The 15,418-nt window shown below is 44.7% G+C and overlaps 2 protein-coding genes across 3 annotated transcripts in view; one reads left to right on the top strand and one right to left on the bottom strand.

Annotated features, from left to right (window-relative positions):
- The window catches only part of Rs1 (retinoschisin 1), a 29,760-nt gene extending 15,692 nt beyond the window's left edge, over positions 1-14,068 (top strand). The window contains 3 exon segments of the mRNA NM_001104643.2: positions 9,495-9,636; positions 10,085-10,280; positions 12,701-14,068. Coding sequence (NP_001098113.1) covers positions 9,495-9,636; positions 10,085-10,280; positions 12,701-12,853 — 491 coding nt within the window. The 3' untranslated portion in view covers positions 12,854-14,068.
- The window catches only part of Cdkl5 (cyclin-dependent kinase-like 5), a 230,447-nt gene that overhangs the window by 11,564 nt on the left and 203,465 nt on the right, over positions 1-15,418 (bottom strand). The gene's annotated exons all lie outside the window — the stretch shown is intronic.

Raw genomic sequence — 15,418 nt, 5'->3', positions numbered from 1 at the left:
AGACCCAATTGTCAATGCAATCTGAAAATAACTCAGCATGCAGGAAGTCCCTTCCTTATAGGTATCAGAGGAAATAGGTGTGTGTGTTTATAGGGGTGGGTGGGTGGGTGGGTAGTGTTTCTGTATCTTGTGATTGGAGTCAGGCCGTCTCCAAATCAACAATGAGGATAGGGAGGACAAGAATCTAGTAAAACAAGCCACTTCTAGAAAGTAAATTACTGTCATTTCCTGGATTGGCAGAGTTTAGCCAAAATGGAGGAGGAGCTCTATAGTTCATGGTGTGGTGACTCCAACCATAAAATTATCTTTGTTGCCACTTCCTAACTGTGATTTTGTTAGTTATGAATAGCAATGTTAATATTTTTGAAAACAGAAGTTTGCCAGGGTGGGGGTTGTGACCCACAAGTTGAGAACTGCTGGCAGTTTGGTGCCCCAGCTCTATGGGGTTGTTAGGAGGAAGGGACAAGGCGTCATTGTGTTGGACTTGGCCAACTGTGGCCTTTAATAGACATTAGTTCTTTTGTTTTGTTGCCTTCTGGAGTTTACAGTGAGAAATTAGAGCAGGCTTGCAGAGGCTTGCACTGTCTCTGTAAATATTTGCAAGGCTTAATCCTTTCCATGGCCCAGGGCTGATGGTGCATGAAAGCCATGCCTCTCCTGCTTCTGAGTACTTTAATCTCTATTTCTCAACAGAAACTCAGTCTCTTCTTTATGAAACTGTGAAGTTGGGGTGAGGAGTTGGGAAACAGGAAGGATGTTCAGTGAAGTAGGGTTTCCTCAGGGATATCCCATTTTACTTGGTGGCAAAGACTGCTGTTAAATGTGATCTGCCCAATCTCAAAGGACCTTCTCTCATAATGCATAAGTTTTCGATGACTTTAACCCCACATCTCCTGTATGACAGGCAGCGATAGGGAGGCAGGAACAAAGGCCTTGGCTCCATCTAACTAAGGTTAAGCACTCAGTGGAAATTGGCATTCTTTTCTGCTGCAGAAGGGGAGCTATGCCTCCTCCTGAAGGAAGACCCTCTAATCCTAACTGCAGCAGCAGTTGTCTCCATTGGGCCCTCGACGGTGAAGAATCACACTGGAGCACAGGTAAAAGGTACAAGTGGCCATGGTTTCTTATAGCAAGCAAAAGGAGCTTAGCAGGTGAGGTAAGAAAACAGAAAGTGAGTCTGACCCTCAGGAATCTCCTGCAATGACAAAGGGCAGTCTCCATTGTCTAGACTTCTAAGTCTTTGTCTACCATTTTCCTGCCCTTGCTCACCCTTGCGGGCAGTCTGAGGTCATCCTTTTCCTGTAATACAGACGAGAGCTCTATTAGAAGTAGTCTTTATCCACAATTCAACTGGTTAGAGTTTGATGCAGGACTATGTACAACTATGTACAACCACGTGAGAAGCTGACTAGGGAAAAAAGGGTTTTGTTGGAAGCTAGCTGGAGGATGCTAAGACCTAGCTTCGTTGTTTTCCTCAGAGCCCTGTTGCTCCTCTTATCTGGCCGGCTAGACGATCACATCCTCTGCTGTGTGAACTCTTACTTTCTCCTCAGCGTGTCTGATCTGACCATTTTAAGCCTAATATTTGTTTTAAAAGAAATATGTCCAGTGAGGACCTCAGATATACTGGAATTTCACTCCAAAGCTTCATGGAAAGTAGCCAAAGGGCTGAGGATGTAGTGTAGAGTGCCTGCCCAACACATACCAAGTCTGGGTTTCACTGCTGGGCCCATGATCGCAGAACTCTGGAGGTTCAAGTAGGAAGATCATTATTATGATCGTTATCATTATTTCAAGGCTATACTCAGTGGTGCACAGGGAGTTTGAAGCCGTCGTGGATTACATAGGACACTATGTCAAAGATGAATGGATAGGGCCAGTGGCATGGCTCCGTAGACCAGGGTGCCTGATGAGCAGACCCGCACTATGGACGGAGAGGGCGACTGCTTAAAGTTGTCTTCTGACCTCCACTCCTGCACTGATCTCCCACATGTGCACACTCCCTTCAACCACGCCTCCAAATAAATACATATATTATATTTATAAATGTTTATATTTCTTAGTAACATATCATATTTATATTTATATTCATTTATATGAATAATGTTTATTCATATAAATAAACTTGAGATTTCAATCTGATACTGGATCTTAGCATAAGCACTCTTTTTATAGATTTTATTTCTTCTAGCAACACAGATGTTTTCAGGTAGAAAGGAAGAAAACCACATCAGTGTTAAATGGTAGGTTCATCATATTAACTGGCTATTTTGTGAAAGAAAAGATTCACGGCGGCAGGACTAGGCTCAAATTTCTGGAAGGCATTTGTTGGTCACAGTTTTCGTTTCTCATGAAATGCCAAGGACACCACTTTGTCAGCCTGGCTCTTGATATTCATTGTTTCCATCAGGGCCTGCCTTAAGAGAGAAGATCCTAGAAAGCACAGAAGTATGCGCATTGTCACTCAGAGCTGCTGAGAAAGCCCATGGGGCTACATAGAACAAAGTCTAGGCATATTGCCCACAGAGCAGAAGGCCAGGGACCTTCTTTAGCATCAGCTAAATCTATTACAAATACTAATTCTGCCTTTTTCACAGTTGACCTAAGATTGACCTGGCCTCCTGAGGATGGGGTATAGCAGGGTGGGGGCATGCAAAAGCCCAAGAAATCCAGGGGTTCAGGCTGGGGTTATAGCTCAGTGGTAGAACACTTGCCTCACATATGTGAAGCCCCAGGTTCAATCCTCAGCACTATAAAAAGAAAAAATACCAAGATAACCCAATAGCTCCTCCTTAGTACTTTACTCTTATTCCACATTAATATTCTATATTACCTGCACGTGTATCTTTTATAAATATTGTTCTTTTATTATTATACATTTTATTATTACATATTTTCAATTCTAACACACACACACACACACACACACGTACTATTCACAATTTTCAGCTATTTCTTGTCAGAAATGTTCCTGAGCTGCCCCATCCTCCCTTTGTTTTTAGACATAGCGAAGCATAACCTTGAACACCCGATTGTCCTGAGAACTGGGATTGTAGACATGTTCCCCAGGCTTAGTTTTCTTTGGGGCAACTTTTTTTTTGTGGTGCTGGGACTTGAACCTACAGCCTCACATATGCTAGGCAAGTGCTAAATCAGAGAGCTGCACACCAAGACCTTGAACATGTTTGAGAAATACTCTAGCACTGAGCAATATCCCTACCTTTTCCTTTAGCCCCGAATATCTTTTATAAACAAGTCTGGAATTCACTCTCACAGACCAATAAAACATAGCCTGAACAAAGCAAGTTAACATGTAAAGTACCTTAGTAACACATGTCACACATAACCCTATCTATCAAGTTATCAAGGGTCACATGAGCCATAAAAGATGTGAGTTTTTCCTTTAAGAGTGAAATGACTATAGAGAAGTGTAGTGGGGCTGGTGAGTTGAGATAGGTCAGGTAAGGATGCTTTCTTTCTTTCTTTTTTTTTATTAACTTGAGTATTTCTTATTTACATTTCGAGTGTTATTCCCTTTCCCAGTTTCCAGTCAAACATCCCCCTAATCCCTCCCCCTCCCCTTCCCCTCCCCATCCTCCCCCCATTGTTGCCCTCCCCCCAACAGTCTAGTTCACTTGGGGTTCAGTCTTAGCAGGACCCAGGGCTTCCCCTTCCACTGGTGCTCTTACTAGGATATTCATTGCTACCTATGAGGTCAGAGTCCAAGGTCAGTCCATGTATAGTCTTTAGGTAGTGGCTTAGTCCCTGGAAGCTCTGGTTGCTTGGCATTGTTGTACATATGGGGTCTCGAGCCCCTTCAAGCTCTTCCAGTTCTTTCTCTGATTCCTTCAACAGGGGTCCTATTCTCAGTTCAGTGGTTTGCTGCTGGCATTCGCCTCTGTATTTGCTGTATTCTGGCTGTGTCTCTCAGGAGCGATCTACATCCGGCTCCTGCCGGCCTGCACTTCTTTGCTTCATCCATCTTGTCTAATTGGATGGCTGTATATGTATGGGCCACATGTGGGGCAGGCTCTGAATGGGTGTTCCTTCTGTGTCTGTTTTAATCTTTGCCTCTCTATTCCCTGCCAAGGGTATTCTTGTTCCCCTTTTAAAGAAGGAGTGAAGCATTCACATTTTGATCATCCGTCTTGAGTTTCATTTGTTCTAGGCATCTAGGGTAATTCAAGCATTTGGGCTAATAGCCACTTATCAATGAGTGCATACCACGTGTGTTTTTCTGTGATTGGGTTAGCTCACTCAGGATGATATTTTTCAGTTCCAACCATTTGCCTACGAATTTCATAAAGTCATTGTTTTTGATAGCTGAGTAATATTCCATTGTGTAGATGTACCACATTTTCTGTATCCATTCCTCTGTTGAAGGGCATCTGGGTTCTTTCCAGCTTCTGGCTATTATAAATAAGGCTGCTATGAACATAGTGGAGCACGTGTCTTTTTTATATGTTGGGGCATCTTTTGGGTATATGCCCAAGAGAGGTATAGCTGGATCCTCAGGCAGTTCAATGTCCAATTTTCTGAGGAACCTCCAGACTGATTTCCAGAATGGTTGTACCAGTCTGCAATCGCACCAACAATGGAGGAGTGTTCCTCTTTCTCCGCATCCTCACCAGCATCTGCTGTCACTTGAGTTTTTGATCTTAGGTAAGGATGCTTTCTATTGTAGGCTTGAGGATCTGGGTTTCAATTCCCTCCATCCACATTAAACACTAGGCTTCACGAGGGGCTCAGGCTTACACTATTAATCCTTAATGAAACCAGATCAAAACAAACTGAGCAAACAAACAAACAAACAGAACCTAGGTGTTATTGTATCTATAACGTCAGCATTAGTGGGTGAAGGCAGGTGAATTCTAGGCACTTGGTGGCCAGTCTGCCCATCCAAAACACTGAGCTTCATCAGTAAGAGATCCTGTCTTAAAGGAAGAAGGCAGAGACTGATAGAGGAGTTCATCCAACATTGTCTTCATGGGCCCTCCACATGGATATGTGCACATTCATGCACTTCTATACATCACACACACACACACACACACACACACACACACACCAGTATAGTAGCTGTTTATAATAAAATCACTGGGAAAAACCTTAAGATAATGTTTGTGGGGCCAACCAGGGTCTGCCCTTTGAAGCTTGCAAGTACTGCTTGGGGACAAGGCCACACAGGTGTACAGCTGTTTATGGTGGAAGCTCTCTCTAGGCTGCACTTCCATAGAACCCCCAATCCTGAGGATGTCCAGAGGGCTAACTCATCCTTGGTCCCATTCCTCAGTGAAACCATATCTTTAGTGACCTCAGACCTCCACAAGGTCTCGCCTGCTTTAGCCGTGGCTATCACCTATTCTGGTATTGTATAGATCATTTGATATTGGACAGGAGGACAGACAAGCGCAGGGTGTTAGAATTCTCCTATGGTAAATCCAAAGAGAAAACATGCAAAGTCAAAAAAAAAACCCATATTGCAGCCTGCTCCTTTTTAGCTAGGCACTATACTCTTCTAGGTGTACAACTGTCAAACAGGGTTTCACCTTATCTTTTCGCAAGTGTCTCAAGGCAATAGTACTCTGATGGCCATTCTCAAGTGAGGAAACAGGCTTAGAGGGCGTTAAGAACTAAGCTCCCGGGGTTGGGGATTTAGCTCAGTGGTAGAGCGCTTGCCTAGCAAGCACAAGGCCCTGGGTTTGGTCCCCAGCTCTGAAAAAAAGAAAGAAAAAAAAAAACAACAAAAACCAAAAACTAAGCTCGCTGACACTAGGCAGGCCTCTTTATTCCTAACTATTCATTATAATTGTCTGTGGCTCTGGGGCCCTACTCCAGTCCAAACGCAGCAGAGAATCTCTTGAGAATGTCAGAGCACTAGTGTGCCTGAAGCTCCCTGGGTGACTAGATGGCACAACTGAGATTGATTCCTCCTGGCCTGTAGTCTTTGTTTTGTGGCTTGAAGGTGTCAAGGTCTGACACCCAGAGGATTAGACAGGAGATAGGATGACACAGAGCCAGCTTGGATTATAAAGGACATCAAACTTCTTTAGGCCAACCAGGTAGCATTATTTAGTCAGTCTCTCTCCCTTTCTCTCTGTCTCTGTCTCTGTCTCTGTTTCTGTCTCTCCCTCTCTCTCTCCCTCTCATTCTATCCCCTCCTTACCCCCCTTTCTCCCTCTTTCCTGTCTGAGACGAGATCTCAGGTATTCTGGGCTGGCCTTGGACTCACTGGTAGCCAAGGATGTCTTTGAATTCCTCTGTCCTCCTGCTTTCAAAAACGTGTGTACAACCATGCCCAGCTTCTGAGGATGAAACCGAGGACTTGGTAAGATCCCTACCAACTGAGCTATAGTCCTAGGCCTCCAAAAGATGTTCTTGGGTCACAAGTGAACCACACAATTTCAGCGGCTGGACAAGCCCTCCCAGGTCACTGCCACTGTAGATGTTTAGTTTACTCCTAACTGGCACACAGAGTGTGTGGGAAGCAAAGCAAGAGAGTCAATAAAAGGTAAATGGAAAGAGTAAACTGCCACAACCAGTGCCAGGGAGACGGTAACAAGATTTTTCTTCTTTTCTGCCTGTTCCCTATAGCCCACGACCATGGTAAAGTGTTTGACACATTTGCCTTTATGATAAACAAAGAAAAAAAAAACCTTACAGATTGAAGAACCTGGGAAGGCTAGAGTGGTGGGTACCCATGTATAATTTCGGCATGTGGGAAGTAAGGCAGGAAGATCGAGGTCAGGCTTAAACTACGTAGCAAGTGTTCATAGTTTCAAGCCAGCCTGGGCTACATGAAACCTTGCACCCTGAAAGCAAACCAATCAGGTCTAAGCGATAAGCAAAGGCCCATTAAAACCCTGTTTTTTGTTGTTCAGATCCTGTTCCTCCTTCTGATAGTCTGACCCTGTCTGGTAGGCTGGAGGGAAGTTGGGGCTTGGGTGCTTGGATCTCTCAATCCACCAGCCCACAAAATGCCTTCCCTGGCAGGCCAAAGCTTTTAAAATGCACTTTGAAAGTATGCTTGTTAAAAATACTCCACTCCGGGACTGGACTCCTAGACACTGCATTCTTAATAAGCTTCCCTAATGATTCAGCCACACCAGGTGTCATTGTTTGGCTCAGAAAAGCACCCATACAGAAAAGCTCTCCTGAAAACCAGCATGATTTGAACAGACGGCAAGGCTTGAGCACTTGAGAAAGTACAAATGCTGTCGTCTCCAGCCCGGCCGCACTCACATGCACTTAAAGGTAGAAAGGAAACTGAGCCATCCTAGCGTGAAGCCTGTGGCTCTCCTGTCTATGTCTGATTTCAGACAGGGGGAGGGTATAGCCATTTCTGAAGAAAGTGTGTGTGTGTGTGTGTGTGTGTGTGTGTGTGTGTGTGTGTGTGTGTAAAATGGAACCATGTGCATGATACAGAAACACACTACCACTGATCTATAGTCCCAGACTATTTTGCTGAATTTGGGAACCTGGACCTCAAAGAAGACTCAAACATTCCCTGTTAGCTAAGGTTCCAGGTAAAGATGCCACAACCCAACCTCTTTTTCTTGAATTCAGATCCACACACACGGAGGACATACTTTCATTTGCCTTATTTGGAACTTATCATTGTCAAATTGGAATGTAGGTTGTCCACTGGCAAGATAACCCAATGCTGTTCTGTTTGTTGTTGTTGTTGTTGTTTCAATATCTTTGGCGTAAGCAAATCAGCTTTATTCTTCTACAGCAGGGTTCAGCTAGCCAATGCCTGCTAGCCAAACTCAACTGCTTTCCTAAATACACTTTCCCCTATTTATTATCTATGTATCTATGTATCTGTCTATTTATTTATCACTTATTCACATTACATCTCACTGCCTTCCTTCCAGTGCCCCCTCCCCTTCTCCTCTCCCCTTCTCCTCTGAGCAGGTGGGCTCCCCTGGCATCCCCCTCACCCTGACACATCAAGTGAGGCTAGGTGCTTCCTCTCCCACCTATACTAGACACGGCAGTCCAGCTAAAAGAACATATTCCACGTACAGGCAACAGCTTTTATGATAGCTCCCACTTCAGTTGTTGAGACCCACGTAAAAACCAAGCCCCACATCTGCTACATATGTGCAGAAAGGCCTAGCTGCAGCCTGTGTATGCTCTTTGACTGGTGGTTCAGTCTCTGAGAGCCCCAAGGGTTTAGGTTAGTTGACTCTGTTGGTTTTCCTGTGGAGTTCCTATACCCTTTGGTGCTGGCAATCTTTCCTATTCTTCCATAAGAAGCTCCATCCACTGTTTGGTTGTGGGTGTCTGCATCTGTCTGAGTCAGCTGCTGGGTAGAACCTCTCAGAGGACAATCATGCTAGGCTCTTGTGTGCAAGCATAACAGAGTATCATTAAAAGAGTCAGGGATTGGTGCATGGGATGGGTCTCAAGTTGTGCCTGTCAATGTTGACAGTTTTCTCAGTCTCCACTCCATCCCCAGTCCCTGCATTTCTTGTAGACAGGATACATTTTGGATTGAAAGTTCTGTGGGTGGGTTGGTGTCCCTATTGCTCCACTGGGGTTCCTGCATGGCTACAGGAGGTAGCCTTTTCAGGTTCCATATTCCCAATACTCTGAGTCACAGCTAAGGTCATGTACCCATTGATTCTTGAACACCTCCCTTATCTCAGGCCTCTGTCTCGTTCTAGAGATGCCCCCACCCACAATGCTGGTTTCAGTGAGAGTACTTAGTCACAAAGGGAAGGGAGCAGCAGGCAACTAGCCTATAAGGACTGCTTTGTCTGTCCCCATTTAGAAGAAAGCAGCCTCCTTCAGCTGTTGCCTATTCAGTCATCCTTTTTCTTCAGACAGCGAGAAAAGGACAATTTACAAGTAAGAAGTCAGTCTCAGTATATAATTGCCATTTTGCTGCTCACCGTTGTCTTATTCCGGTAATTGGCATCATCTGCTAGCCAAGAACAATTAGAGACCCTAATGTTCTTATGAAGCACAGTTCAACCTGTGATAAGGAGGGAACTAAAACTGGACGCCTGGCATTTCGCTATTTCACTACATACTTCTTGGCATTTTGGTCTCTAAGTTGATGAGGGAGGTGGATGCATTTTTCACACACACCCCCCTCAATGAGGTTACCATAGAACCTGCTCCCCCAACCTCCACTTTTATGACTGTTGAGTGAATGTCTCTATGGAAATCCCTTTACTCCAGTTCACCTTCATCCCATGTGAGCACTTAATAGTGGCAGGTCCGGCTCTCTGCATCCAGCACCATGCTGAGAAATGAAATGTTCGCCACCCGCAAAGTGCCTATGTTTCTTGCTTTGTCCTTTAAGCAATTTCCTGTTGAAGTTCTGGGATAAGGAGGGGTTCATTTCTTCTTTTGGATTTTGGGAAGAGACCTCAATACTTTTGCAGAGCAGCCCCGAGGAGCTGGGACTCCACATACATACATATGCCACCACTCTGGCTAGAGATTGGGGTGTTTGAGAGTATGCTGTTTTTCCTCCCCAGAATGCCCATATCACAAGCCCCTGGGTTTCGAGTCAGGGGAAGTCACACCAGATCAGATCACTTGCTCCAACCCAGAGCAGTATGTGGGCTGGTATTCCTCATGGACTGCAAACAAGGCCCGGCTCAACAGTCAAGGTTTTGGGTAAGTAGGGCAGGCAGCCCAGGTAGAGTCATTCTTATATTTTTAAAGATGTGCTTTGAAAAATTAGGTCTGTCTCCTAAACGGATGACACAGAAAACATTTATTCAACAGCCCCTGACCGAGTGCCTGGTTGTGCCAAGGACTGGGTGTACAGTAGTGGCAGGGTGGGTGAGTCCCTTGGCCTTAGAGGCATACAGTGAAGAGAGGTGACAGACTGTAATGTATCCCTGCATCCCTGCTCAAGGGATGGACACTGTTGGGAAGATGGCCAATTAAACGTGCCAGGGAAGTCTTTCCTAAGGAAAAGAAATGAGAATCAGGCTATGTCTGAAGGCTAAGAGTTGGGATGATACCCTTGATGCTAGTAACCCCTCAAAACTCAGCACCTGTTGGCTTTTCACAGCCATATGTATAGATGATTCCTGATAATTTGATGTGTTCCTGGCAGGTGTGCTTGGCTTTCCAAGTATCAGGACAGTAGCCAGTGGTTACAGATAGATTTGAAGGAGATCAAGGTGATTTCGGGGATCCTTACCCAAGGACGCTGTGACATAGATGAGTGGATGACCAAGTACAGTGTGCAATATAGGACTGATGAACGCCTGAACTGGATTTACTATAAGGATCAGACTGGAAACAATCGGGTAAGTGGAGGTCACTCCAAGTCAGCTTCAGCTCACACCCCCTGAGGCTTGCCCCATCCCTATGCTCCCGCTGTCCATGTCTCTGTCAGAGCACTGACCCCTCTGCATGTTGGGTCACCTGTGTGCCTTCTTCACCATACATTTGCTCTTTTTCCAGATGTGGTCTGTGAGACTAGCAGTTTGTAAATTAATGTTGGTCTTTTGTGCAAAAAAAAAAAAGTATTTTTCTAGTTCTCAGAATTGGCATATAGTCTCTTGAGAATACTACTCTGGCAATTTGGACAGTTCCAAACTCACTCAAACGTTGATTGTGGGGCTCCATGGGCCTGGCTCACCTGTTATCACTTACTTGTACAGTTAATGGTTGCTTCTTACTATTGACTGAGACTGACAGCTTCAAACCTTTTGGAAGCCCAGTAAGTGAGCCTCTTTGAGGCTAGAGAGATGGCTCTGTGGTTAAGAACACATACTGTCTTGCACAGAACCACAATCCAGGTCCCAGTACTCAGATCACAACATTCTATAACCCCAGTTCCAAGAGATCAGATGCTCTGACTTCCAAGGACTTCTGCACTCCCTTATACATGGCCAGACACAGACGCACATAGATATGCATAATAATAAAAGAAATACTAAAAACAGGTTTGAAAATGTTAGTAATGGGTAATAGTAACATACATTAATACTAATAGCCTAAGTGGCCCTTTAAAAGATGGTGCCAGTCCAGACACACTCTATTAATCCTTGAGGACTGAGTTCTATCTAGATCTTCACTATGAACTAACACGTTAAGCTCCTGGATGTCTTTGTGATCCATAAAAAAATGAATTGAAAACTCACTTAGCTGTTTGAAAATGGTACCTTTTTTTTTCACAATAGCAAGGAATTCTTCAGGCTACTTCCTACGTGTGTCCTCTCGGTGTGCAGCATAGACTGGTCCTCATCCTTCTGGCTCACTCTCCCAAATGCTGGGATTACAGGCACATTCCCCCACATCCAGGTCTCCTAAGCCTATTCTTGACATTTAATCAAGTTGAGTAGGCATGTGTGACTAATAATCAGAAGGCCTTATAGTCCAAGGTGACAACTTGCACAGTAAGACGTTCATGGGTTGAGGTCTGAGGTTTTGAGGAGTTTGACACAATGGGAAATCCATTTTAATGCTTTTTTTTTGGAGACATTTTTCATGCATCCCATGCTGGTCTCCAATTTGCTATGTGGCTCAAGACAACCCTAAACTTCTGATCCTCCTGCCTCTGTCCATCTTGAGTGCTGGGATTGTAGTATGTCCCATCATCAGTTTCCATACTGCTGGGGATCAGAACTCAGCTTTTATCCTTGTCAGTCAAGCACACTACCAACTGGGCCACATGTCCAGCACCTCAAACTTTCACTTTCTGGCCTTTACTAAAGTTGCATTTTCCAAAAGACATTAGACTTCATTTTCCAGCCTTGTGCTTAGAAGGCCTTGATGGTGCTCTGAAGGAGGCACTCCACTCCATTCATGAGGCCTCAGGTCGGATTTCAGGAACCCCCATCTTCACCTGCTTCTGAGTTGAATACACTCAAGGACAAACAGCATGAGAGGGCAGCTCGTGCCCTGTTGCTAGGGAGAAAGGCAAGATGGATGTAAACAAGGTACACCTGTTTTGTGGATGGCTAAAGCTAAGTGCAGCCATTAAACGATTTTAGGAGAAAGTTAGAGGAGGAAATGAAATGCTCTATGTCACAGAGCAGAACACTGTGACCCCGGAAAGAGTGCTAACAGTGATTTCTTCAGAACTACTGTAAAGCGTCTGCGACATCTTACATTGCCTCCTGAAAAACATTAAAGCCTTTTATCTCTTTATGTCAACACTACCTTCTCCTTTCCAGAATTTTCCCTCTAGTTTTTGCCTGTTTGTTAAAATATATTTTTTTCCAGGCCTAAAAGGTACTTGTCACTTGTATCAAAGGAAATAAAATATATACATTCAAGCTTTGGCTTCCAACTTCAGAGCCAGACACAAGATTTGACTTGCGTACAACTCGGATATCTTTGGACCATATGAACAGCTATCTTGTATGATATGGACCCTTTCAAAACCTTCTGTCAAAGTGCAAAGGATAGAAATGAAAATTGGTTAAAAAAGTCAAGATGCATATTCTAGCAACCATCCAATAGGATTATCTGTGAGGACGGAAAGCAGCTAATGAGCAGTTTAATTGAGAGCTGGGCATATGATGTTGTGGTAGACTGCTTGCTCAGCACATACAAGAACATGGCACTACAGGCATACACACACACACACACACACACACACACACACACACACACACACACACCCACACACACACACACACAAAAGCTTTAGTCAGAAGTCATTTTTCCTTTTCCTTTCTCTATTGTGATACTGACCAGGTTTTCTCTTTCTGTTTAGGTCTTCTATGGAAACTCCGACCGGAGTTCTACAGTCCAGAACTTACTGAGGCCCCCCATTATTTCCCGCTTCATCCGACTGATCCCTCTAGGCTGGCATGTCCGAATTGCCATCCGGATGGAGCTGCTTGAGTGTGCCAGCAAGTGTGCCTGATGCCTAGTTCAGCTCAGTCCTGCCACTTGCAGGGAAAGCTTGGGGGAGAGGAGAGTCACCTTGAAATACCACTTTGATGAATGGGGCTAGATCTTATAAGCACTTTACAAATGTAGATCTGGTAGACAATATTTTACTTTTTAAAAGATAGTTTCAAATTTCAACAAGAGAGACAGAGGGAAAGGGAGAGAGGGAGAGAGAGAGAGAGAGAGAGAGAGAGAGAGAGAGAGAGAGAGAGAGAGAAGCTTTTCCTCAACTCAGCGCCAAAGAAAATAAGAGCAAAGAAAATATCCCTCAAACCAATTTTCTTACACAAACCCAAATAGCAGGGGTAATTTGCACTTCTGGCTCCGTGTCTTTTTCTCTTTGTCTCAGTGATACTGTCAAAGGTACAGACCCAGGGGAACACAAAGCAGCTCTGATAATTTGAAAATTCTTTTTGGCTCTTAGCACATTCAGAAGAGGAACATACTCTTCTGCAAAGCTTCACTTGAACACGTTCATGAAATCCCCACTAGAGAGGCCTGGAGACAAGAACATGGGCATGAAGACAGCAGAAGGAAGCCTGGTGTGTGGCCCAAGAGTCTGTAAACACTAACCAACTAACCAATCAACTAACTAACTAACCAATCAACTAACCAACTAACCAAGCAGTCAAGGCTTCCCCTTCCTGGAATTGCTTTTGCCTTGAAGGGGTTTGGGCTTTTATCCACAGGATTGAGGGAATGTGGGCCAGTTGGAGCTCCTTTTGCATAAACTCCATTCTACAGCCTTTCCCCAATGTGCCCTTCTGTGGTTGCCAGGAGATGAATGCAAGGGGCAGACTATATGTGTGTGGGTAGTGAGGTTTCCCTTATACTGAGGAAGCCCAAATGACTAGAATACATCACACCTTCTTTATCTTTGGCTACAGTTTTCCAGAAATTAAACAGGCTTGGAAATCAGTGGAGACAAACCACCTATCTGGCTACTGGGAAGAGATCATGCTTTGGGGGAAGGGGTCAGGGCTCCTATCATACAGAACTATATAGGGATGGCTCAGTAGGCAGAGTTTCTGCTGTGCAAGCATAGGGACTTGAATTTATATTTCTAGAATGCATGTGAAAAGCTAGCTATGGACAGGTATGGAACATGCCTTTAATCTCAGTATTTAGAAGGCAGAGGCAAGCAGATCTAAATTCAGGGCCAGCCTGGTCTATATACCAGTTCCAAGCTAGCCGAGGCTACACAGTGAGACCTTGTTCCAAGAAAAGACAGAAAACAAAAATGACCAGGCATGGAGGGACACACCTGTAAATCCAGAACTAGTAGGCAGGCAGAGATAGGAGGATTCCTAGAGCATGTTCGCCAGTCAGTAAGCTGCGCGTACACAGACAGATCCTGTCTCAAAACTAAAGCGAAGAGCAATTGAGAAAGATACCAGATATCTGTCCAACATGCACACATACACACACAAACACTGCTATGTTTCAAACCTGGGATACCTGGAAGAGGTGCCTAATTAATGTTCTCTCAGCATCCCTCAACCCCTACCAGGTCCTCCTAGCTAGCATACCCCGCCCCCTACTCTGAACTCTTCAGCCCACGGGGTGGGGATGTTTTTCCCCATATAATCTAGCCATTTTGGTTACCCTTTCTCTTTGTACCTTTGGGCCTCCTGGCTGCTGTACTTGATTCCCCTGCTCTCCCCTCTCTCTTTCCCTCCCTCCTCTCATCACAAGGCCCAGCTCAGTCTGCTCATGTTCACTCTGGTCTCTCCCAGATGTCCCTGCCTCTGATGATGCTCTCCCACATATGTACACTAGACTCTCTCCTCTACCGTATCTAGGACAAGTCACGTTCCTTTCCTTTTTCTTTTTCTTTTTTCATTCAAACATATGAGTAAAAAACAACAACAACAACAACAAAAACAAAAAAAAAAACCAAAAACAAACAAAACCAAAACCACAAAAAGCCTATGGCTTCTCTCTGAAAGGCTTTTCCCCATCTTGCCCACCCAAACATGCTTACTCAGACATGACATTTGAAACCTCTTTGGGTAGTCTTTCTCTGGCAGGAGTAGCTCATTTAGTCAGAGCTTTGGAGCCTGAGAGAATGACTACTGGTTTCCATCTCATTTCCATCTGTAGCTCAGGCTGGGTCTGAGGCTCTTTTCTGGGAGAGCCTGTTAACTGGGTGAGGGTCCAAAAGGCATGTGGGGAGAAGCTGAGAATGAGAACTGTTCAAAGACAAGGTCTTGGCCTCATAAATACAGTGTGGCCTTGGCTAGCAGTTCTTTGCTCCGAGCTATTTTCTATTTCCAGATATTAAGGGGGGTTAAATGGACTCACACCAAAATGACGTTGGATGGCCAGACTTGTGTCTTCCATCTTTTCCTAGCACTGGGGAGACACAGACAGGTGGATCCCTGTGAATTCAAGACATGGTCTGCATAACAAGTTCCAGGTCAGCCAAGGCCACACACACACACACACACACACACACACACACACACACACGCGCGCGCGCGCGCGCACACACACGCACACTCACTTGTGGAACTCCAAAACACTAGGTAGGAAATTT

This window comes from Rattus norvegicus, chromosome X (genome assembly GCF_036323735.1).
Source record: "Rattus norvegicus strain BN/NHsdMcwi chromosome X, GRCr8, whole genome shotgun sequence".
NCBI classification, from domain to species: domain Eukaryota; kingdom Metazoa; phylum Chordata; class Mammalia; order Rodentia; family Muridae; genus Rattus; species Rattus norvegicus.
Note: the sequence above shows the minus strand (reverse complement) of the source record. Positions and strands in the feature narration are given on the sequence as shown.